Source organism: Sorex fumeus, unplaced genomic scaffold, assembly GCF_029834395.1.
Source record: "Sorex fumeus unplaced genomic scaffold, SorFum_2.1 ptg000007l, whole genome shotgun sequence".
NCBI classification, from domain to species: Eukaryota; Metazoa; Chordata; class Mammalia; order Eulipotyphla; family Soricidae; genus Sorex; species Sorex fumeus.
Window position 1 is genome coordinate 62866564 of NW_026606064.1, and position 25928 is coordinate 62892491.

The following is a 25928-nucleotide window of genomic DNA, read 5'->3' on the forward strand; positions in this document are numbered from 1 at the left end:
ATTGAACCCGGCTCGGCCCGGCCGGTGGCTTGCAAGGCAAACGCCCTACCACTGTGCTATCACTACATATATAAAAATCAGTTAAAAATAACTTACAGGCTCAATACGAGATCTGAGTCTACGAATTTTAGTGAGACAAACATAGGCTGAATGCTTCATGATATTAACTCTACAGACATGTTCGATGATTCAATGCTGCTGGTCAAACAAGCAAAACAAGCTCCCATTTGACCCAGCAATACCACTCCTGGGAATATATCTCAGAGAGGCAAAAAAGTATAGTCGAAGTGACATATGCACTTGTCTCTTCATTGCAGCACTGTTTACAATAGCTAGAATCTGGAAAAAACCTGAGTGCCCAAGAACAGATGACTAATTAAAGAAACGTTGGTACATCTACACAATGGAGTACTATGTAGTTGTTAGAAAAGATGAAGTCATGAAATTTACATACAAATGGTACTACATGGAAAGTATCATGCTAAGCGAAATGAGTCAGAAAGAGAGGGACAGACAGAAGGATTGCATTCATCTGGGGAACATAAAGTAACAAAATAGGAGACTAACACCCAAGAATAGCCAAGATAAGTACCAGGAGGATTACTCCATGGCTTGGAGGCCAGCCGCACATGTTAGGGGAAAAGGCAGCTCAGATAGAGAAGGGAGCACCAAATAAAGGGTGTTGGGAGGATCCTCCCAGGATGGGAGATGCATGCTGAAAGTAGACTATAGACCGAACATGATTGCCACTCAATGCCTCTTTTGCAAACCACAGCACCTTACTCTAACTCTCTCCTAAAAGGAGAGAGAGAACAAAAGGGAATGCCCTGCCACAGAGGCAGGGTGGGATTAGGGGGATGGGAGGTGGGAGGGATACTGGGATCAGTGGTGGTGGAGAATGGGCACTGGTGGAGGGATGGGTATAACTGAAACCCAAGCACAAAAATTTGTAAGTCTACAACTGTACCTCATGGTGTTTCACTAAAAAAAATTTTTTTTAAAAATTAAAAAAAAAACAAGCAAACCAAAATCAAATGGGACTGTATAAAATTAGAAAGTACTGCCTTGCAAAAGAAATGATGACTAGAATGAAAAAAGACCCAGCAGATTGGGAGAAAATATTTGTTCTCCACTCATCTGACAAAGAGTTCATATCCAAGATATATAAAGAAGTTGCAAAACTTAGCAACAACAAAACAAACAATCCCATCAAAAGAACAAGAATAGCTGAAGAGACAATTCCTCAATGAAGACATACAAATGGCCTTTAGGTATATAAGGAGTGCTCTTAATAATTTATCACTGGGGAAATGTGGATCAAAAACAATGAGATATCACCTCATATTAGTGTTATTGGCAGACATTTGAAAAAAAATTCAGAAACAACTAGTACTGGTAGGGATGAAAGGGATAAGAACCTTCATCCAGTATTGGTGTTATTGTTGACTGGTTCAAACCTTTTGGAAAGCAGTCACTGTCACTCTCCTCCCATTGTTCATCGACTGGCTCAAGCGGGCCCAGTAACGTCTCCATTGTGACACTTTTTACTGTGTTTGTGAGACAAACATAGGCTGAATGCTTCATGATATTAACTCTACAGACATGTTCAATGATTCAATGCTGCTGGTCAAACAAGCAAACCAAGTTTGGCATATAGAATACGTCACGGGTAGCTTGCCAGGCTTTGCTATGTGGGCAAGATACACTCGGTAGCGTGCTGGGCTCTCTGAGAGGGGCAGAAGAATCGAAGCTGGGTTGGCCAGGTCAGCCGCATGCAAAGCACTGTGCTATCACTCCAACCCTTGGAAAGCACTATGAACAATTATTTAAAAACTAAGAATTAAATTTCCATATCCAACAATTCCACTTCTTGGTATCTATCCCAAAGGCCCCCAGACACAATTTTGAAAAAGACATTTGCATTTCTGTGTTCATTGCAGCACTATTCACAATAGCCAAAACCTTGAAACAACCCAAGTGTCTAGGAACAAATTAGTGTCTAAAGAAATTGTAGTAGGGTTGGAGAGATAGTCTAGCACAGGAGTTGCATGTGATCAACCCAAGTTCAATCCCCAGCATCCATATGGTACCCCATCGCCACCTGGATAAATTCCTGAGTGCAGAGCCAGGAGTAACCCCTAAGCATTGCTAAGTGTGACCCCCAAACAAAAAACAAACAAAAACAAAAAAGAAAATAAAGTGGTGTGTATGTGTGTGTGTGTGTGTGTGTGTGTGTGTGTATAATAGAATACTTCTCAATTAAACGAAAAGATGAAATCATGCAGTTTGCCACTCTGTGGGTGAAGGTAGAGAGTTTCTTGCTGAGTAAAGTGAGTGAAAAGGAGAAAGACAGAAGTAGAATGATCTCTATCCTATGTGGGGTATAAAGAGCATAGTAAGGGAGTAGTAAGAAGCCAAAAGCCACAGAACCTGAGAGTTGGCCAACAGCACTGAGCTTACCAAGGGAGGTAGGGGTAGAGAGTTGGAGGACACTGGTAGGAGAACACTGACACTCTGGTGGTGGGTGTGGCGGGAACATTATATGCATGGGACTCTATCACTAACAGTATTGTAAATCCCACTTCTCAATAAAAACTGGAGGGAAAAATAAAGTAACCTATGATATTATAGGGTAAACACCCCCCAATTCTTTTTTTTTATTTTTACTAATGAAACACCATGAGGTACAGTTAGTAGACTTACAAATTTTTGTGCTTGGGTTTCAATTATACAATGATCGAGTACCCATCCCTCCACCAGTGCCCATTTTCCACCACCACTGATCCCAGTATCCCTCCCACCCCCCATCCCCCCCACCCCACCCTGCCTCTGTGGCAGGGCATTTACTTTTGTTTTCTCTCTCTCCTTTTGGGTGCTGTGGTTTGCAAAAGAGGCATTGAGTGGCAATCATGTTCGGTCTATAGTCTGCTTTCAGCATGTGTCTCCCATTCTGGGAGGATCCTCCCAACACCCTTTACTTGGTGCTCCCTTATCTATCTGAGCTGCCTTTCCCCCAGCATGTGTGGTTGGCCTCCAAGCCATGGAGTGAACCTCCTGGTACTTCTCTCAGCTATTCTTGATCACCCCCAATTCTAAGTTGGACTTCCAAACTTGCCCGTGCTTTATTATAAATGGAAATGTGCCTAATTTCTGCCATCAATGTGTAGGCTGCAAGGAAGAGCTGTTTCCTAAAGCAAATGGTCTTTGTGGAACATCACCTGAACTGCAAGCTTTGCTGTGAATGAAAGGCTTTACTTTTGCTCAGCTCTGCTGACATATCTTGTCTGTATTATCCTTGAACAACTTCAGCTTTCTGAAGGGATAAAATGGATCAGGCTATTACACAAGTCTAATCTCTCCTATTTGTGGTTATTTCTGTTATGCAGTGGCTGATGGGAAAAGGGAAGAGCAGCCACATTGAATAAAAATAGGTATCTTCACGCTAAAAACGCTGTGGGACCTGCAAGGACTCAAGCTCCAAGACTTACTTTATGCCCCTCTGGAGACAGCATGCAAGCGTCCAAGGTTGTGGGGAGGGCGGGGGGGACAAGGAGTTATTTTCTAGTATTAAATTATGTGACTTGAAAAAAGATATGTGACCTGAAAACTGAAATTAACTTGTTGATGTTCATGTATCACTAGGCTACCTTCCCAATTACTATATCACTGTCTATAACATCACGGTCACGGTCCTCCCATTTTCATCAATTTTGCTTGAGCGGGCCCAGTAACGTCTCCATCGTGAGACTTGCTGTTACCCTCTTTGGCGTATCGAATACATTACGGGTAGCTTGCCAGGCTTTGCCGTGCGGCCGAGATACTCTTGGTAGCTGGCCGGGCTCTCCGAGAGGGGCAGAGGAATCGAAACATAACATCGAAGAAAGCTAAAATACTTGAAATCAGTTCTAAAATTGTTGGATTTTTCACAACCCCAGAGCAGTTTTTAAATAAGTCATCTTAGTACTCTGCTTATACCATTGTCTTGGAGGTTTATTACACATTTGCTTCCATGGTGGGTTCTGTCAAAGCACCAACTTTAATGAATGCCTGGTGGCGGGGGGGATGCACAAAGAATTGTGATCCTTCTTTCTCACTCCATCCAAAAGCATCTTCTCTTTTGTTCTAGGGTAATTTTCTCAGGGGAGCACTTTTAAGAGAGTTTCTTCCTTTAAGAAATAGGTGGTTGGGGAAAGAGTAGTTTGTTCAAGGGAGAGATTGAATAGAATGGATGACAGCATTGTGTATCTGGATCCCCTTTCTATAGATTTAGGGAACCTCTTGAGAAAGTAGTGATTAGGAAAACTCAGGTTGAAGAGATGAAAATCCAGCCAGCAACAAGCATGGCGAGAAGTAGTACAGTGGGAAAAATGCTTGCCTTGCATTCAGCATCCCAGATGGAGTGATCTCTAATCACAGAGCCGGGAATATGTCCTGAGCACCGCCAGGTGTTCCCCCCCCCCAAAAAAAAAAAAAAAGGAAAGAAAATAAATCCAGCCAGCAGTCAATATAAATAGGAGGGAGCTTTCATAGTTTGCTAACATGACAAATGGTGCCTTCAGTTTCCAAGGTGTTCTTATACATGGCCTGTGTCTGTAGATGCTTTTCCATAGCTCTGTACAAGAATGCCAGTTGGAGCCCCTTGGACTTAGAGAGCATAGGGTAACTATTTCTAAGATGAGTCATCATGGATTGTCCAGTATCAATTGTGACCATTGCTCAAGTGAAAGATTTTACAATTGGAATGCCCATCCTCATCTGGGAAGGGGACATAAGGGAGCAAATTTAGACCACAAGTATGTCAAATATATCTTCAATCTGCTCACTGCTCTCCACATCTCCATCACTCAAGTCTAGATCCTGGCTGCTCAAAGTGTATCTAGGACAGGAGTCCGCCATCTTTTTCATCTTCTTCAGGGTCAGATAGTGACTATTTTAGGTTTTGTGGTCCACAGTCTCAATGATAACTATTGGACTCAGCATAACAACAAATGGACAGTGTTTCAATGAAACTTTATTGCAAATAGGCAACCAGACCACAATTTGTCCATCTTTGGTCCAATAACTAACAAGGTCAACACCACCGGGAAATGTATTTTAAAAGCATTTTTGGACTGTAGGTGTAGTTCAGCAGTCAAACCCACCCCCTTGGATATGTTAGGCCCTGAGTTTGATCCCTGGCACCTTAAAAACCAGTAAAACCAATAAAAATGCATCACCCTGCGAGCTGAAAGTAGTCTATAGACCAAACATGGTGGCCATTCAATACCTATATTGCAAACTACAACACCCAAAAAGAGAGAGAGAAAAAGGGAATGTCCTGCCACAGAGGCAGGGTGGAGTTAGAGGGATGGGGGGGGGGGGGTAGTGGGAGGGATACTGAGAACATTGGTGGTGGAGAATGGGCACTGGTGGAGGGATCAGTACTCAATCATTGTATGACTGAGACGTAAGCACGAAAGTTTGTAAGTCTGTAACTCTACCCCATGGTGATTCCAAATAAAAAATCAAATATAAAAAAAAAAAGCATCACCCCCTAAACTCTTGAATTAGGTCCCTTTCTCATGGTTCTGAGGTGGGAACCATGCCGATTTCATGGGGAGAAGCACTGGTGCTCTCCGACCAGGCTTCCCCACTCCCTCCTCTGTGCTGCAGTAAGAACATACCTGGTCTTCCTGACTTCACTTCCCCTTACCATTCCGACCCTCTGAACCAGGCTTCACCAAGAAGCCCAAGTCGTCTTCTTTTTCTTTTTTTAATTTTTATTAGTGAGATAGGCTGGAGCGATAGCACAGCGGTAGGGCGTTTGCCTTGCACATAGTCAACATGGCCAACCCGAGTTCGATTCCTCCGCCCCTCTTGGAGAGCCTGGCAAGCTACCGAGAGTATCTCGCCCGCACGGGAAAGCCTGGCAAGCTCCCCATAGCGTATTTGATATGCCAAAGACAGTAACAAGTCTCACGATGGAGACGTTACTGGGCCCGCTCAAGCAAATCTATGAACAACGGGAGGACCGTGACCGTGATTAGTGAGACACCATGAGGTACAGTTGTAGACATCCAAATTTTGTGCTTGGGTTTCAATTATACAATGATCAAACACCCATCCCTCCACCAGTGCCCATTTCCCACCACCACGGATCCCAGTATCCCTCCCACCCCCCATACTCCCCATCCCACCCTGCCTCTGTGGCAGGCCAAGCCATCTTCTTAACATGCAAATGAAATCACATGAACTTGCCACTGAAAACCTTGCAATTTAGTAAGATTTGGTGGGAAAACAGGATGCTAGCTCAAATAGAATTGCAAATACAAAATGATTATTATGTTTTTTTTTATGGTTGTTTGTTTGGTTAGGTTTTGGGGTCACACCCTGTGATTCTCTGGGCTTACACCTGGCTCTGTGCTCAGGGATCATTCCTGAAGGAGCATAGATATCCTTATGCAAAGCCAGGGATCAAACAGCCATGCAAGACAAGTATCTTAACTCCTGTTCTCTCTCTCCAGCCCTGATTACAGTTTTAGTGTAATGTAGTTTATTATTAGTATGTCCCATGAAATATTGGGAGCATCAACTAAAAAGTAACATGTTATTTATTTGAAACTCATATGTAGCTGCGTGGTTTTTTTTGTTTTGTTTTGTTTTGTTTTTTTGTTTTTTTTTTAATTTTTAGGTTTATGTTGGCTGGAGCAATAGTACAGAGGGCAGGGCGTTTGCCTTGTATGCGGCTGACCCGGGTTCGATTCCTCCGTCCCTCTCGGCAAGCTACTGAGAGTATCCCGCCCACACGGCAAAGCCTGGCAAGCTCCCCATGGCATATTCGATATGCCCAAAACAGTAACAAGTCTCACAATGGAGACGTTACTGGTGCCCTCTCGAGCAAATCGATGAACAATGGGAGAACTGTGCTACAGGTTAATGTTATCATAATTCATGTAACAAGGTTACAGTAGTGATCAAGTTTCTGGTACTGATGCTCAAAGTTACTGCTCAGCCCTGCTTGCCAAGGTGCCCATGGCCCCCCATGTCCACCTCACCTTTAGTCTAACATTCCTTCCCCCTGTTGTTTGTCAATTACCGGCTATGGTTTCAGTGCACAACTTTACTGCTATATACTCAAGAACCTCCACTATATTCTTGTGTTACTCCCTGCAAACCTTTCTGTCCCCTTCTTCTTCCCCCTAAACCTGCCTCTCTTCGATCTACATTTCAGTATTTGTGACTTATCATCAATTGATATTGTCCATATAGTTGATTTATTTGTCTCTATAACACAGATAATCTATACACACGTTCTGTGTCTATAACTCTACTTTGGAACTTATGTAATCCATGTACATTAAATTGTGTAGAAGGGTCCCAAGAGATGGTATAGCAGGTAGGCCACTTGCCTTGCACTATGGCTGATCTGGGTATGCTCCCCGGCACCACCTATGTTTCCCTGAGCCCCATTAGGAGTGATCTCTGAGCACAGAGCCAAGAGTAAGCCCTGAGCATAGCCAGGTGTAGCCAGAAACTAAAACAAACCCCAAAAATAATTAAAATATTAAAGGTGCAGAAAAAGGGAGATTCTCCCATCCCCCTTCCTTTTATTTTCCTTCTTTGTCTCCTTTTATTTTTCAAACTTTTCTTTCCTTCTTTCTTTAGAGCAGGGGGATGGAAACTCAGAAGGGCAGCTGGCTAAATGGTTCTAAATAGGTCATCCTTCTTGAATAGAGAAAACCCTCCAAAATTAAATTCAATGGCTCACTAAGTTAAAATAATAATAGTAAAACTAAACTATTTTACTCATGTGTTTAAACTGCCTGCACAACATGCTTTCTGGCTGAATTTCTTCAAAGTCCATTGAATCCTGGCACTTCAAAGATCTTACTCATGTTTGACTGAATCTCTGAAAGAGTGAAATAAATCCATGGAAACAGGCCCAAATCTTGCTAGGTGGAAACGCAGATGTACAAGTGAAGTTCAGGATTCCAGCAGTCCTGTGCTTCCCCCACCCGCAACACCATGCTGCCCACCTCCAAGAAGTTTCTAATCAAACAGCAGAATGGTGTGTCGGAACCTGCCAGAGCTTTGTCCATCCGTGTCTGCCCTTTATATTTGAATCATTCCTTTGAATTGCCTCCAACGAGGCTAAGAGAACTCGTGGAAATGCAGACTAGTGGATGGTGTAGGTGATGTTGCAAGTTATCATCTTGCAAAATGCTGAAGTGTGTTCCTTCCCCCGTGGGGTTGATACTCGCGCTCCCACTCATTCTTCACATTCACAATCAGTTCCTCACTGCTGCCAGCTTTCCCCTTGGTGTGACCACAGCCAAAACCACCCTGCCTGGGCTTAGACTGCAGCCGCTTTGCATTTTAAAGGACTGGAAGTAGGCTTGGGATGTGAAAATCACTTGAGATGTGCTTGGGAGCAACGACTCACACCGGGAACGCAGGGAGGCAAAGCAGGCACCCTTTGATTGGCTCAAAACATTATTTCGACTGACATCATTCTCTGCTTTCATTTCATTTTCTTTAGGAGGCTTGATGTGATGAGCTCCAGTAGGCTCATGCAATAGCAAAGGAAGAAAGCCCATAGGCTAGAGTCTCCTCAGCAATTTGTTTCTTTGTTTTAGTTGGGGGTGGGGGGCATATCTAGCTGTGTGCAGGGCTAACTCCTGGCTCTGAACTCAGAGAACACTTTTAACAGTGCTCGGGGGACCATATGTGGTGCTGGAAATTGAACCAGGGTCAGCTGCATGCAAGGCAAGCGCCTTCCCTGCTGTAACCTCTCTTCAGTTCCTCCTTCTTTTCGCTGTGATTTCAGGCTGCGGAGCTGCCTGGCTCTCTAGGGAGAAAATGAGTGAGGTGTTATGAGAGGCCTGGGACAGTAACTGGCACTCAGGACCCATTCAATGATCAAAGTTATCAAACTGGAAGTGTTGAAGAAAGCACAGTGGTTTCAGGACAAATTTCCGAAGTCCCCCACTCAAAAGGAAAAAAAGTAAGGGGATGGGGTGCAGGGGCAGGAGGTAGGGGTGGGGGAGATTTGATTTGAGAATATTTCTTACTGAAAAATTAAAAGCAGGGATATTAATGGTAGTCTAGCTAAAGGAAATTGTGCATCATTAAGAAAAGAAAAACGGAGCAGAAGAATAGAAGAGCAGTTTAGACACTTGATAATGGCCAGCCAAGTTTGATCAGTAACATTGCACATAGTGCCCTGAATGCTATCAGAATTACCCTGGAACACTTCTGGGTATGGTCAAAAGACTACACTGATACTGGGAATATTGGTGGTGGAGAATAGGCACTGGTGGAAAGATGGATACTCAATCATTGTATGACTGAATCCTAATCACGAAAGTTTGTAAGTCTGTAACTGTATCTCATGGTGATTCATTAAAAAAAATTAAGAAAATATTAAAAAAAAAAAGACCACACCACCCCCACCCACATACACACACAAAAAAAGGATGACAATAGAACTAGAAAAAGAAATGCCATCAAAAGTATGGACTCATTTCATGAGCATTTCCCAAACACCTAAGCGTTATAGACACATAGCCTAAAGATTAGTTCATTTTAATTTGGGGGGCAAGCAGGAAGTGAGGGCACATGCGGTTCTCGGGAGGTCCAGGGCCCCTCCCAATCAAAACTGGTCCTGTCCTGCTCTGTAGACCTCAGTTTTCAGTGCTCAGCTCCTCGATGCACTGCTACTGACCAGGGAAGAAACTCAGCTCTAAGAGCATGCATGCAAGGCCTGTGCACAATCCTTTTGTGCTATCTCTCTCATCCAGGATGAGTTAGTTACTCTCTACCCTTAGTTCATAGAGCTAATCTTTCTGCATTAAAATGAAAAGATGAAAAGAAATTTGTTCTCTTAGACATTAGTGGAAACCCCTCCAAAGCTGGGAAGCTGCCTCTTCTTTCCAGGTTACTTATTTGTTTTGCATGCCAGTCTGGCTCTAAAGGGCGTAGCTTTGGTTGGCAGATGAGCACTTCACACAACAGGTACCTCCCTGAGTACCTGGACAGGGACAGAGGTGAGTGATGACAATATTTGAAAACACAGTGTTGGAGAGACCACTTCATGGGCTGGAGTTCTTGGAATTTAGTACCTTGCTACGGCAATATGCAGGGAGAAGCCCCTGAACACTGCCACATATGCCCCAAAATAGGGAAAAACAAGAGAGAGAGAGAGAGAGAGAGAGAGAGAGAGAGAGAGAGGAGGGAGGGAGGGAGGGAAGGAGGGAGGGAGGGAGGAAGGTGATCTGTGAAGGGAAATAAACATATATGAATGGCTACACTCTGTAACTTACTAAAGTGGTGTAGATTCCATATTTCCTTCTCAATAACAGATCTTTGCTATGTCAGTCTTCCACTGTCAATCACTTAGCCCAAGAAAAACCTGTTTAGCATGGACTGTCCACACAGAAAGGTCTTTGTGCTTTTACAACACAGTATCCACTATTTTGCTTCCTAGGTCCTCCAAACCCCACTGAAAAAAATACAGTCAAGCCACAATTAACCAATTGCTTACCCATAATTATCTTTTCAAGAAAGAATAGCTAGCTTTAAGGGGAAAAAAGGATTGTTGCAATATTAGACAGAGAAGGTGATAGGAAAAGTAAGTAACAGGGGTTAATATAGGTGAAAAAATTTAAAAAAGAAATAGCAGTGGGAGAGATAGGACAGCGAGTAAGGTTCCTGCCTTGCATGTAGCAGATCCAGGCCTCATCCCTGGCACCCCATATGGTTCCTCAACTCCACCAGGACAGAGCACAGAGCCAGGAGTGAGCACTAAAGCACTGCCAGGTGAGGCCTCCCCCCAAATAAAAAAAGGTAATATATGCTCCTTGAGTCTTTAGTGAGAAAAATATGTTTAGTCCAGAAGATAAGAGTCGTAACAAAGTAACTTCCTTGGAACATCGATAAGGAAAGTATTTTCTATTTAATTGTTTGGAGGCCACATTCAGCAGTGCTCAGAGGCTACTCCCAGTTTAGTGCTCAAAGGTTTCTTTTAAAGTGATGGGTCAACCAGGAGGTATTAGGTATCAAATTCTGGCATCCAACATAGCTCTTCAAAAAATATCAATATACATATATATATGTTTATGTGTTTGTATTGCATATAGTATCACTTGTATCACTTGTCATCCCGATGATCATCTAGTTGCTCGAGCGGGCACCAGTAACATCTCCATTCGTCCCTGTTACGTGCTAGTGAAGCCCAATGGCATCTGCTTGCTCAGGAATACCAAGAGCCTCAAACCATTTGTTCAGGGTTTTGACGAAGAAGTCTGACCATCTCGTAGGTGGGCAGCCACATGTCCTTCTGATGTCCTGTGGAATACAGTCAGTAACAGCTCTAGTTCAGCAGTCATCTCTAAATCGCATTACATGTCCGGCCCATCTGATTTTCAATGCCTTGACAAACAGGACAGCATCCCTGATTCTTGATTGATGACAGAGTTTGGAACTCTGGATTCCATCTCTCACTTGAGTGAAATGTTATATTCCAAGCATAGCTCTTTTGATTCCTCTTTGGGATACCCAAATAGCGTTCTCGTTCTGTTTTCATAGGACTCTGGTCTCTGAGGTGTATGTTAGTGCATATAGTATATAACCTATATTTCTTTTATACATTCATATATATGTTTCATTTTTCAGTCACATCCAACTGTGCCCAGGGCTTACTCCTGACTCTGTGCTCAGAGGTTCCTCTGATGGTGCTTAGGGTACCTACGTGGTGCCAGGGATTGATCTTGCATAAGCTGTGTGCAAAGTAAGTGCCCTACTTGCTGTACTATCTCTCCAGCCCTTAAAAATATTTTTTCAAACAGCTTGAAACAGACACATATGGATATTTTTTAGATCCTTAGACTTTTATATTGAATTTTGAACATTTGGATGCATTTCTTTGATTTTAAAATTGTTTAGGGATTTTTTTTCACTATCTGTCTGTGGATTAGTACATATTCAAGTTCCACTTTGCAGCCACCATCCTATTTTACAGTTGAATTAATCTTTTCAAAGATTTCTCTTGTTTGGGGAGTTCTGAAAAGAGCTTTCGTTTCTGTTCACTTAAGTAGACAAGAATGCAAACTAACAGTTCAGAATACTTTTCTTTATAAGACTGAAACAAAAAAAGATCTTCAACTAGGAAATCTAATTAAACCAAGTATTCTCTAAAGATTTCACTAGTGGACATAGTTGGTAAGCCTTAATAAAACTAAAATGCTAAAATGCTAGGGCATTTGCTTTGGACATGCTTCCCTGGGTTTGATTCCCTAGCATCAAGTAGGATCTCCTGAGCACTGCCAGGACAAATTCCTGAGCATAAAGCTAGAAGTAAGTCCCATGTACCTATTGTACTGCCACTATGGCCCATGAAATAAAAAAGAAAGAAAGAGAGAGAGAGAGAGAGAGAGAGAGAGAGAGTAAGTTAAAATGCACATCTCAGCTCCCACTTATGTATTGATGGTTCAGGCCATAGTATAGTAGCAAATGTGCTCAGAATACCAATGGGCAGGCCTGGAGTGAAAGTAGAGTGGGTGGATTGCACACAGCCAAACCAGGTTTAATCATCAGCACCCCATATAGTCCCTAAGCCCATCAGGAATGATTCCTGAGCATAGAGCCCAGAGTAAGCTGAGCATCACTGAGGATAGCCCAAAAACATCCCCCAAATACATACACATTTATATAATATACATTCATATATACATATGAATGTATATTATATAAAATTTATTATATAAAATTTGCACTATATATGTATATATATACACACACACGTATATAGTGCAAACTTAAGCAAGTTTTTGGCTATTTGCCTAATAATTTTATTGTTTAAATCTTTTTTGTATCAGAAGTAAGATAGCCAAAGTGAAAAGCTGATCTAATTTTTAAAGTATTATGTGAACAGGGCCAAAAAGGCAGTACAGTGGATAAGGCTTGCCTTACACATGGTCCACCTGGGTTCAATTCCCAGAACCCTATAAGGCCCCCAGACCTGCTAGGAGTGATCCCTGAGCCCATAGTAACCCTGCACACAGCTGGAAGTGACACAAAAACCAAAACTAAACAAACACACACACACAAAAATTATATGGAGGCCAGAGAAATAGTACAGGAGTTAAGGCACTTGCTTGCCTTGCAGGTGGCCAGCCCCTGTCCAACCCTTAGCACCACAAATGGTTCCCCCAAGCAATGCTGGTAGTGACCTCTGAACACAGAACGAGGACTGAGCCCTGAGTCCCTGAGCACTGCTGAGTGTGGCCCAAGACCCTCCTTTCAAAAGAGTATTGTCTGAATCACAGGGATAAATGAATGAATATCTAAAGGCACCATCACACTGAGAGATCATACACAGTCATGTATGAATTTGATAAGAGAGTATTGGCATGTAACTACTTATACATTTAACTGGTTCAATTTATTTACTTATTATTGAATCTCTGTGAGACCCTTACAAAGTTGTTCATGATTAGGTTTCAGTCATACAGTGTTTCGACACCCATCCCTCCACCAGTGTACATTTCCCAGCACCAGAGTCCCCAGATTCCTCCCATCTCCCCACCCCCACCCCACAGCCTGCCTCTATGGTAGGCACTTCTCTCTCTCTGCTCTCTGTCTCTCTGCTCTCTGTCTCTCTGTCTCTGTCTCTCTCTCTCTCTCTCTCTCTCTCTCTCTCTCTCTCTCCTTTTGGGCATTGAGTTTTGCAATAAAGCAGATACTGAAAGGTTATCAGGAATATCCCTTTACCTGCTTTTAACACTCAGTTCTTGTCCAGAATGATCATTTCCAGCTATTATGATCATATTGTTCCCTTCTCTATCTTACCTCCCCTTAGCCTCACACACACTTGTGGTTGATTCCAACCATTGACTAGTCTTCCTAGCCCCTATTTTCCCTGGCCGTGGATATTAGTCTTCTAATATATATGTTAGATCTAATAAGATCTAATATATATAACTGATATACATATTAGATATTAGATATTAGATATAATATATATATATAAATGTATGACTGTAACACTGCCATCCCGTTTTTTATCTATTTACTCAAGCAGGCGCCAGAAACGTCTCCATTCGTCCCAGCTCTGAAATTTTTTTTTTCTGATTGAAGCAGATTTTCTCCAAGTCTTTTATTATTATGATGATGGTTATGGTAATGATTTTTTTCTTTTTTTTTTATTAGTGAAACACCATGAGGTACAGTTGTAGATTTACAATTTTTTGTGCTTGGGTTTCGATTATACAATGATCAGATACCCATCCCTCCACCAGTGCCCATTTTCCACCACCATGGATAATATACCCCCCACCCCCATCCCCCCAACCCCCCCTGCCTCTGTGGCAGGGCAATCCCCTGTGTTCCCTCTCTCCTTTTGGGTGTTGCGGTCTGCAAAAGAGGCATTGAGTGGCAAACATGTTCAGTCCATAGTCTACTTTCGACATGCATCTCCCCTCCTGGGAGGATCCTCCAAACACCCTTTATTTGGTGCTCCCTTCTCTATCTAAACTGCCCTTTCCTCTAGGATACCCGGCTGGCCTCTAAGTTATGGAGTAATGCTCCTGGTGCTGATCTCAGCTATTCTTGGGTATTAATCTCATATTTTGTTACTTTATATCCCCCAGATGAATGCAATCTTTCTATGTCTATCCCTCTCTTTCTGACTCATTTGGCTTAGCATGATACTTTCCATATTGTACCACTTATATGTAAATTTCATAACTTCATCTTTTCTAACAGCTACATAGTACTCCATTGTGTAGTTGTACCAAAGTTTCTTTAACCAGTCATCTGTTCTTGGGCATTCAGGTTTCTTCCAGTTTCTGGCTATTGTAAAGAGTGCTCCAGCTCTGAAATTTTAGGAGCCTCTCTTTACTCTTTCCTGACACTGTCATATTGGAGGCTCTTTCAGGGTCAGGGGAATGTGACCCATTATTGTTACTATTTTTGGCATATCGATTACGCCACGGTTAGCTTGCCAGGCTCTGCTGTGTGGGCGGTATACTCTTGGTAGCTAGCCGGGCTCTCCAAGATATATATATATATATATATATATATATATATATGTATATATGTGTATATATGTATACATGTATATATATATATTTCCCTCTATGATTTGTTGCCTACTGTCTGAACCCCATCAAATATGGTGTGGTAATTATGGAAAATGGGTAGGGAGTGTCTTATAGTGTGTCCAGGAATATGTTCACTCATACGTGAGGCTTGGTCCGAGCGTGTGGAAAGCGGCCTGGAGCATGATGGTGGTTGGGTAGTGGAGATTGGCTACCAGGGGCTGGGTCCCTTGGGGCGGGGAGGGCTCTCACCCACCCCCCCTCTGGGGTGCTCCGAGTGAAAGCAGCTTGGCGCAGAGTCTTGTGGCATGGTTATGGGGGCCTCATTTTATGCTCCCTTCCGGGAGAAGCAGCCATGAGTTCTGGAGGATGGCCAATGAGGAGATTATCTGGCACCTGCAGGAAGTGGCTTATGGGTGTGACCCCTGGGTCACTGGAGACTGGGGGAAGCAGGCAGAGGATCTCTGCTCCTGGGTTCCATTGAGCCCAGAGTTCAAGGTCACAAAGTTCCTCATTACCTGGGTTCCATGGGACTTCACTCATGCGTGAGGTTCAGTCTAATATATGTATATATGTATATATATTCAGTTATTAAGTTATTATTATTATTCAGTTATTATTCCTTTGGCCAACAAACAACTTCTAGCCATCTGTAGGTAAGTATTATGCTAGAGAGTGAGAATACAATGGTAAGCCAGACAAACAAGATCCTACACCTGTGGAGTTTATAGTTTCATGGGGCAAGTATTGAACAAGAAATTAGGATGAAATTTCGAGTTCTGAGAGAGAAGAAGAGAAATGTCTGGATTATATAGAGCCTGGGAGCATACCATGTCACTGAAAGTAGAAACTAGGGTCGGAGAGATTGTGCAGGGATAAGGCATACCCCAGCATGCAACTGACCCTACTTTGATCCCCAGCACCAACTGGTCTCCTAAGCATCACCAGGTACAGTCCTGGAGACCCCAGACACCGGGGGGCCCAGGTAATCCCTGTCATCCAGGGCAGAAGCAGCACCACCTCCTCCAGCCCTCACATTGACTCACACGCTGAATTGACTAAAAACTCTTGAGAGAGGATCCTGGGTCTCCCCAGCACTGCTTGGGAGCCTCCCCTACCACAGTCCACGGTCCACGGTCCTCCCGTTGTGCATCGATTTGCTCAAGCGGGCCCAGTAACGTCTCCATCGTGAAACTTCTTGTTAGTGTGTTTGGCATATTGAATACATCACGGGTAGCTTGCCAGGCTCTGCCGTGCGGGCGAGATACTCTTGGTAGCTTGCCGGGCTCTCCGAGAGGGCAGAGGAATCGAACTCGGGTCGGCCATGTTGTCTGCGTGCAAGGCAAACGCCCTACCGCTGTGCTATTGCTCCAGCCCCTACCAAATTAATGAATTAAAAAATATGCCAGCCTAGGGTTGAAGTAATAGTACAGCAGGAAGGGCATTCGCCTTTCACATAGCCAACCCTTGTTCAATCCCCAGCATCCCACATGGTAACCGAACACCACCAGGAGTAACTCCTGAGTGAAGAGCCAGGAGTAACCCCTGAGCATTGCCACTGTGACCCAAAAAGCCTATATGTGTGTGTGTGTGTTCATATATACTGTTCAGCATGATCATTTCCACCTATTATTGTATATATATATTTAAATATACCAACCATACTCTTCCTAGTGCTCTCACTAGCCTATTTTCTTTCTCAGCACTAAGCATTCAAAAGTAAATATTGAATCCCTCATGCCCCAGGGCTATGCAGAAATAGGGCTACCCTGGCCGAAAGCATGGTCCTACAGAAAACGGTCTCTCTTGACATCAACCCAGTTAATGCTCATTTATAGCAGTAAGCTTCGTACCCAAAGAATGCTGGAGGGTGGGAGCATTTGCCAGGTGTCTGGAGGTGGGACAACTTAATGGCTCTCTCTTCAAGTGGGATAGGGTCTAAGGTAAGCTTGAAGCTATCTGGAGCACAACTGTCATTTTCACTGCCCCAAGGAATTGGAGAGTGACTGTTGAGAGGGTTCTGGAACTTGAGTAGCTCCAAGCATTGGGATGATACAAATGGGTGACAGACAAGTAGCAAATTGTGAAATTCTAACCATCAGCAAAATAATTCTGTATCTTGTGAGGCAGATTTGAATCCTATTCTAAAGAACTTCTTTTTCCATTTCAGAATGTCCTCATTGTTGAGGTAAGCTGACTTTTCCTTGTGCTCATTAAAAGAAACCAATGGTAAATTTCAAAACAGACACCTTGTAAGCAAAGTGACCGAGGACTTACCAAATTTCCACTGGAAGGAGCCTCTCCAAATTTATTGAAGCCAGCTAGAACCACTAGATAGAAAATAACAAAAATAATACTAGAAATCTGCAATAAAAACTGCTTGGTACTTGATTTTATTTTATATCTAAGGTAGTTGATTTTATTTTATATCTGTTTAAGCTGATGCTTATAAACATAATGCACAAAAGGGAAAGGAGAGAGAGAGAAGGAAAGAAAGTGCCTGCCATAGACAGAGGCTGAGGGTGGGGGTGGGATGTTGGGGGACGGTGGGAGGGAAACAGGGATATTAGTGATGGGGAATATACATGGTGGAGGGATGGGTGCTGGTTCATTGTATGACTGAAACCTAATCATAAACAGCTTTGTAATGGTCTATCTCATGGATGTTCAATAAAAAAAATTTTTTAAAGTGGAGCTCATGCCCGCTTCAGTCAGCTTAGTCAGTGGCTGAATAAACAGCAGTACTCCTATATTAAAAAACAAAAACTGATGCTTATATCTACTTGTGAATGAGACAGTTTCACAAAACAAAACAATGAAAAAAACAAAAAAAAATGGCCCACTTCAGTTTACTTAAATAGTAAGTCAACTGGAATTCTTTTCACCCTTTTGGGATTTTGTGGGGGTTGGGTGGCTAGGTGAGGCAGTGGTCTGGTGGTGCTTGGAGGTCGTGCAATGTAGGGGTCAGGGAATCAAACCAAGGTCTCAGACATGCAAAACGTGTGCTCCAAACCTCTGAGTCTTCTCAGGGTTCACAGTCTTCCCACCCTCAACTCAGTGTGACTGCAAATGAGCTCTAATGACATTGACCAGTTTTCCCTTCTGCATCCAAACTATCAATACCACCAGTTTAAAAAATGGCAATTGAGGAGGTGGAGCAATAGTACAGCTGGTAGGGAGTTTGCCTTGCACGCGGCCGACCCGGGTTCGATTCTCAGCATCCCAAGTGGTCTCCTGAGCACTGCCAGGAGTAATTCCTGAGTACAAAGCCAGGAGTAACCCCTGTTTATCGCCGGGTATGACCCAAAAAGCAAAAAAATAATAATAAATAAATTAAATTTTAAAATGGCAATCGAAAGGACATTGCATGCCAGTGGGTTGTCTGTTTCTAAAACAAGGAGAAAGAAAGAATGGGCCCTCCTGCCACACTGCAAATGGCCTCTGAGAGTTCAGGCACCCGCCTGGGCATTCTCATCTAGGAACTCCCAGGGTCCCTTTTTCAAGCTTTTGTTACACAATTGCTGTGCCGTATGTATCTGCAGTTTCTTCAGGCTCAAAATAACCCGTGAAGTAGAGCTTCGAGCCAAATGAATTGCCCAACTCAGGCTAAATTCAGACCTGTTGTTTTGATAATCAGCTCTTGACAGCTGATTTCTGTCTCGAGGACAATACAGTTCTGCTACCCTCACCCGCCTCATTGTGCAGCGGTCCTTGGTGGGAACGAGCTGCAGCCGCTGCAAGCTCACACCCTCAGAATTTCCCCGCCAGCCAGTCCAGCTGCGTCCCAGACACATGCCACTTCCCAGTCAGTCTCCCATTGATTGGGGGTGGGGGTGGTGACTTGGGGGTGGCAGTGCTCCATCGGGTGTAATCAAGTGCCCAACCCATGTTGTCCATAAAAATTCATGAGTTTCCTATTGGGTTCCATCACCTTGGGGGCAAATTTTGCCCCTGGATGTGCCTGCACAGATCTAAACAGAAAAAGGCTCTCCAAGGGCTGCATTTCGCCTTTGAACTCAGCTTAGGGATTCCAGAAAGTCAACAACAGAGCCCCCTCAGCTTCTAGAAAGAGGCACCTCTGGGGCCAGAGCGATAATACAGCATTTGCCTTGCACGCGGCCACCCCAGGATCAATCCCCGGCATCCCATATGGTCCCCTGAGCATTACCAGAAGTAATTCTTGAGTGCAGAGCCAGGAGAAACTCCTAAGTATCACCAGGTATGACCCAAAAAGCCAATAAGTAAAACAAAATAAAATAATTTGGTTTTAGAAAGAGGCACCTCTCTTAAAACCAAGACAAACACACAGAAAACCTGCCTCCACGCTGATTCCATTTGGATGGCAATTCTAGTGATAAATCATTATGGCAAAGGAATAGAACCATCTATCTTGTATGAAAAAAAAATGAAAATCTATGCTCTATACATTTGGTTGAATTTCTTTTTTGGGTCATACCTGGCAATGCTCAGGGGTTACTCCTAGCTTTGCACTCAGGAATCACTCCTGGCAGTGCTCAGGGGACCATATGGGATGCCAGGAATTGAACCTGGGTTGGCCGTGTGCAAGACAAACAGCCTACCCTACTCTAGCCTCTTGGTTGAATTTCTTTGTCCTCTTTGCAAAGGATGTCGTGGGCACGGGGAGAACCATGAGAGCACTGCTGAGCCGCATCAAGAAATACGAGCCCAACATGATTAAGGTGGCCAGGTGGGTAAGAACATCACTGCATCTAATCCAACATGCCATCTGAAACCAGTGGCCCTCTGCTCTAGACTTTGTGGTTTGGCCATATTCAACAAAAAGTTCACTTGATGGCTAGCCTGGGAGGGAGCCACAGGGAAGGGGACAGGCTGGAGTGGGAGGCTGAGTCCCTCTTCCCGCTGCCTGTGTGAGCCCTTCACAGGAACAGCTGACGGAACATGGGAACCAGCACCCCCATCCCATGGCTTTATTCAATCAGCGTGGGAATTCCAGGTCTCTGGGAAGGTCTCACTTGTGCCTGGGGAATAGCATGTACTTGACTTGTATCATTTCATGCGGCTTTGTTCTTCTTGCAAATTTATCCAGATTTTTTTTTCTTTTGACCTATGGTTTCCCCATCCCTCCCCCACCCCCTTTTCCTTTTTTTCCTCTCGAATGGTAGTTTGCTGGTGAAGAGAACACCTCAGAGACATGGCTTTCGACCTGACTGTAAGTGTTGGGAGGTTCTGTTGGGTGGTATTTTATGGTTCAAAAGTTGCTGTTTGATGGTATTCCCTATGAAGTGGAAGCTAAGTGGGACAGTCCCAGAGCCACACCAGGGAGATCAAACCCGTCCCAAAACCCCTAATGTTCTCATAGCCTCTTTTCCAGTAACTCTTTATGCACTAGATAGTTGGTTTGGTAGGTTTCCTAGGGAGTTGTTTGTTTTTGCATTGGATATTTTGATTTGGAGATTTTCCCTAATTTCCTAACACCAAAGAACACAGCTAAGAAATTTCAACTGAAGTAGACGTACTTCCCCACTCCCCACCCCACCAAATGACTCGAGTGCATGAGATTCCCACTGGTTGGACACAGAACAACTACTAAAGGTTTAGAGGATTTTCATATTGTCCCCAGGAACTAACCACTCAGCACAATGCTGACATTGAACAAGTCTGTTTGTTTGCATTTGTTTTTTTGGGCCACCTATGGCGATGCTCAGGGTTACTCCTGGCTCTGCACTCAGGAATCACTTCTGCCAGTGCTCAGCGAACCATATGGGATGCTGGAGATTGAACCCAGCTTGGCTGCATGCAAAGCCAGGCGCCTTGCCCATTATACTATTCCGTTAGCCCCAAACCTGACCTTTTAAAATTGAGTTAGTTTTGGGGTCACATCATCGATGCTCAGGGGCAACTCCCAACTCGGTTCACAGGATTCACTCCCTAGTGGTATCCAGAGCAGCATGCTGGGTCAGAAACTGAACTCAGGCCTCATGCACTCAGCCTGTTGAACTCTTCCCCCATTCTAACAAGCCTGAATTTCAAAACCTCAAGAAAGGGAAATTCGAGATCTCCACTGCCACCTCCAAACAGGAGTTTAATAACACAGAATCAGCAGAGCAAGTATCGCCAGATACTATCTTCACACTTGACCTCAAACATGTGTTATGGAAGCCTTACTTCCTCTGGGTACTTTCCTGCCTTTTCTCCACAGTCCCAAGAATTCTGATGCCAGATAGTGTAGAGGAGCTACTTGATTATTTATTATGCTAGCAATAGAAGCAACTTCTTTCTTCACTTGCACATACAGACTTCAGCTTGTTTTTTTTTTTTCTTTTTAACCGTTCTTTGCTCTAAAGCCTTGGGTTTGAATTTGACTGGAGTCCTCAGGAGCAAGCTGCACCAGCGTGAGAGCAAGCATAGAACACTCTGGATGGTTATTGTGCCCGTGACATTTCCACAGTGACTTCTTTGTCTCAAAACAAACTTCGTTCCTTTGCAAGATGTACTAGTGCTAAACACTCTCTGTTCTGGGCAGACAGATCAGAGAGCTTGTTCCTGTTCGGTGGCAGGCTGAAGGAATAGAATCTGGTTGTCGTTAAGTTAGAGCGAGAAATCTAAGGAAATAGTGTAGCTAGTGTATAGATGAGATTTTTAACTGAAGTTGAAATGCAGCCACTTCTGAAGTTGAAATATATCCACTTCTGACATAACCAACTAATTACTCATTTTTTATGTTTCTTATATTTACAACATTCAGAAGAGTAATTGCAGCTAGCACCAAAAAAGGTTATGATGTGCCTTGGCACAACCATCAGAGCATTATTGTTTCTTTTCTTTTATCTGGAGGGGTGATGGTTGGAGTTGGGGTAACACCCAGCATGCTCGGGGTCCATGCTGAGAATGGAACCAGGGTCAGCTGCACACCAGGCCAGTGCTCGAATCCCTGGAATTCACGAAACGATCTTTGAGTTAGATTGGAATCTGTTGCCTTTTTCTCTCTGAATTTGTGAGGGTTTGTACCTTTTGTTCCTTTCCCATAATTGGCTCTTTCCAATATGCCCAATGACATCTTTTATAGACTCTGACATCTTTTCTTTCACTCTCACTTTTCTTTCTTTCTTTTTTTTCTTAAGACATCTGTGGTTAGGAGAGAACAAGCAGGCTTATTACTGTGATATGTAATGCAATTCCCTAAAAATTCAATCTGCTACCTCCAGCACACTCTATAAGTAGGAGCCAGTTGATTTTTCCATGTGAAAGCATTGAAAGAGCATAAGATCAAGGTGTTGGTGAATAATGAAGAAAATGGTTTTTGCCTCCCTCTAAGTCCACTGGCTTTTCCATAGCCCAGTCATAAAAGTACATCTCTCCATCTGCAATACAAAACCTAGAATGTCTAAAAAAATCACTTGAGCATAGGTTTATGTATTCTGTTTTCAGATCTTTGAAAGAGAGAGTCTTGAGCCTTTGGTAGTGGTGAAGGTGCAGTAACTTCATATATCAAAATTATGAAAGTTAACTCTATAGTAACCAGGTTATCCAAATTTCAAACAACAACAACAAAAATAAATCTTTGAAGGAGAGCTATAGTCTGTTTCTTGAGGATGCTCTCCAATAAATGTCGTCTTCCTTTCCATCACTTCTTCCCTTGCTTAACCTAACGACCATGTGCTTTGTTTAAATTCATTTCTTCCAGACCAAATGTGTGGCTCCATGGTAGAACACATGTCTCACATGTGTGAGGCCCTAAGTTTGATTCCCTACTCTGCAAAATATAAATAAGTAACAGTAATTAATAAATCTATTTCTTTTCATATTTCCCTCAATGAAAAGAGAGCGAATGCATTGCTAACTACATTGTTAGTTCACTATCTGTGTTGTAACTCAAAGAATAACATCAGGAGTACAGGGATGTAATTCAGTGATGGAGCATTTGCCATACATAGGGGAGAACCTGAGGTTGATCCCTAGCAGGAAAGAAAGAAAGAGAGAAAGAAAGAAAGAAAGAAAGAAAGAAAGAAAGAAAGAAAGAAAGAAAGAGAGAAAAAATAAAGGGAAAAAGAAAGGGAGAAAGGAAGGGAGAAAGGAAAAAAGGAGGAAGAAAGAAGTAAGGGGAAGGAAGGAAGGAAGGAAGGAAGGAAGGAAGGAAGGAAGGAAGGAAGGAAGGAAGGAAGGAAGGAAGGAAACCGCACTACCAAACTACCATTAAAATAACCATTGTCATTTTTTTTCTCAAGCTAAACATCCTCATTTCCTTTCATCTTGTCACCAGTTTTGATTGTCCAGCCCCTTAACCAGTAAATATTCAACTCTCACAGTACTCTCTGCTCAAATTACACTTTATGCTTTTCCAAGTTTGTCTGTGAGCGTTATATCACCCGATCTGCTTGCTCTGGAACAGCAGGGCTACCTAACTGCCTCCCGCAGACTTCTTGCTACCCAGTGGGCTGCCTGAGTCCTTTCTCAGTTCCATACAGTAGTCGTGCTGTCACTTTTCCTTGTATGTTTGCCCACGTGTGCTGTCTTGCTGAGCACTCACTCGGGTCTAAGTCCCTAATGAACTCATCCTATGCCTTGCTTATCACCCTTATGATTAAGTTCTGCCTCAGAAGAATGGAATGCATGGTTTAAGTGCCAAAAATAGAGCATATGCTGATGTTACCTAAATTTTCTCTCTTTTTTCTCTCTCTACTTAGATACTGGATTTGAGATTCCAGATTTATTTGTGGTGGGCTATGCCCTAGACTACAATGAATATTTCCGAGATCTGAATGTAAGTCTTGCATGCAAATCCTTTGCCCCTTCTCTCCCACTTTTCACAAGAAGTTTACAGTGACTTTGACTTAACAAATCACTGACATAGTAGTGATGACTTGTCATTTATTGACTATCTTCGGTATCAGGAATATTCAACTCACTCTGCACTTATAATCCCAATTAATCCTCACCCATGGTCATGTTAGGATGGCAGAAGCAATTCTAATGATCTCTGTTTTGAATTAAAGAAATAAGGAACCAAACCACAGAATTATGGAATGATTTTTCTCCATAGTCCTTGATTATCCCCCCATCCCCACTCCAACCATGATTATAGGCACATTCAGCCATCTGTTGTTTGGGGGTCAGTATCTGAAATCTAGAAGCTACCAATTACAGGGTGTGGCAGCTCAGAACCATGCCCCTTTGGAAGTATCACATCACCACATAGATACCTCTAGCTGTGTGCCCCTGATCAGTGCTGAAACATCTTACTCCAACTCTGTTGGTGCCAAGCAGATTCTCCCTCATCTCTCCTAAGAATTAGAACCTTAAAGTCCAAAGACACAGATCCAGGGTTTGGGGCCTGCAGCCACTGAGCAAGCAGAGATGCAGAGTGAGAGTCCAGAGGCTCATCAGCAGGAGTTGGAGCAGATTATCTGTTCCCTGGTGAGCTACCCTAGAATCCTACCAATACATCACCCATTTTTCCTTATGTTAGCCTCTCTCCATTTTTGGTTCTTAAAATATTCTGTTCACATTTCTTGCTACCCCGGAAAAGTCTAATAAAAACCCACATTGTGTTCAGCATGGCTGTTTTCCCATTCACTCAGAAAGCTACAACCTTCCCAGTCGGAAACTTCTGTCTCCAACATGGTGAATGCATTGTTTATTCTTCATTTCTGGTGGTTGCAGACCCAACCCTTCATATGGCCCCTCAAGCCCACCAGGAGTAAGTCCTGAATGAGCCAAGAGTAACCCCTGAGCAACACTGGGTGTCCCCCCTCCCCCAATCACAACAAAACAATGAAGAAATGTTTGCCCAGCATTTGAATAGTTTGCTTTCGTTTGAACACACATACCTGTATGTGTGCGCACACACGCACACACACATACACACACATAAATGCACACACACCTCTTTAGAAAAACATGATATAGAAGTCCATTGAAAGATGGCATTGTTCTATTATCATTGCCTCACATTTTCTGTGCCTAATATTTTGTTACAGCAGTGTGTCCTTTCTTGTTTCAGCACATATGTGTGATCAATGAACATGGCAAAGAAAAATATCGAGTTTAAAGAAGTATGTTCTCACCATCGAAGTTCCAGGTAACAGCCAACTTACGACTGTGTTTGTCACCCTGGAAATTCTCACTCAGAAAAATACTGAAGGACGCAGGGCAGTGGGGAAGTGTCTTAATGAGAATGCTTTCTTTTCAGAGATTATCATATAAAGAGGATTCGGAGGTTCCGAAGGAAAACAAGAGCAATGCTCTTATTTAACTTGTTCCAATTTAAACATTCCACTTTGTGACTCATGGGTTCTATCTGTCTGCCTCAATCTCACACGAGACCTCCTTTTGTTTGATAGTCACTCTGCTTGATTATTGTAGCCCCTCCTAGTTACTCAAATATTAAATATTTCTCAGTTTGTCTGTGTACTCCATTTTGCTAATATTTTTACCACCTTAAAAAGCTGGGGGGTTGGGGTGCTAAGCTCAAGATCCAGAAACTAATGCAACTACCTTTCCCTGCAGAAAAGGGAGAGAAAGGACAATCTAATATAAATTTGTTTGTGCAATCTGGCAGGCCATCATTATCTGCTTTGACAAAGCCTTTCTGAACTGCCTTCTACAGTGAATCTTAATGATGTTATAAAATGAGCCCTTGCTGGCAGCTCTTGATTGGAGCTTCCGGTATGTGATAACAGTATGTCATGTATGCATGGATGTACTCAACTGTATTTAATCCTCTGAATTTTAATTAGAAAAAAAAAACAATGGTAGCATGGCACTCACTTCTAAGCTGCATCCTTTTTTCATGTGGGACATGAACAAATGGCAGAATTGATGGGGGTGAGGGGAGTGCTTTCACGGCTCCAAACTGAGCAAGTGCAAGTT

At 43.1% G+C, this 25928-nt stretch overlaps 1 protein-coding gene across 1 annotated transcript in view; it reads left to right on the top strand.

Annotated features, from left to right (window-relative positions):
* Nucleotides 1-25143, top strand: part of PRTFDC1 (phosphoribosyl transferase domain containing 1) — a 95238-nt gene extending 70095 nt beyond the window's left edge. Inside the window, exons 5-9 of the mRNA XM_056135684.1 lie at nucleotides 17248-17265; nucleotides 19703-19785; nucleotides 20222-20268; nucleotides 23744-23820; nucleotides 25060-25143. Coding sequence (XP_055991659.1) covers nucleotides 17248-17265; nucleotides 19703-19785; nucleotides 20222-20268; nucleotides 23744-23820; nucleotides 25060-25107 — 273 coding nt within the window. The 3' untranslated portion in view covers nucleotides 25108-25143. The remainder of the gene's footprint in view (nucleotides 1-17247; nucleotides 17266-19702; nucleotides 19786-20221; nucleotides 20269-23743; nucleotides 23821-25059) is intronic.
* Nucleotides 25144-25928: the final 785 nt, after the last annotated feature.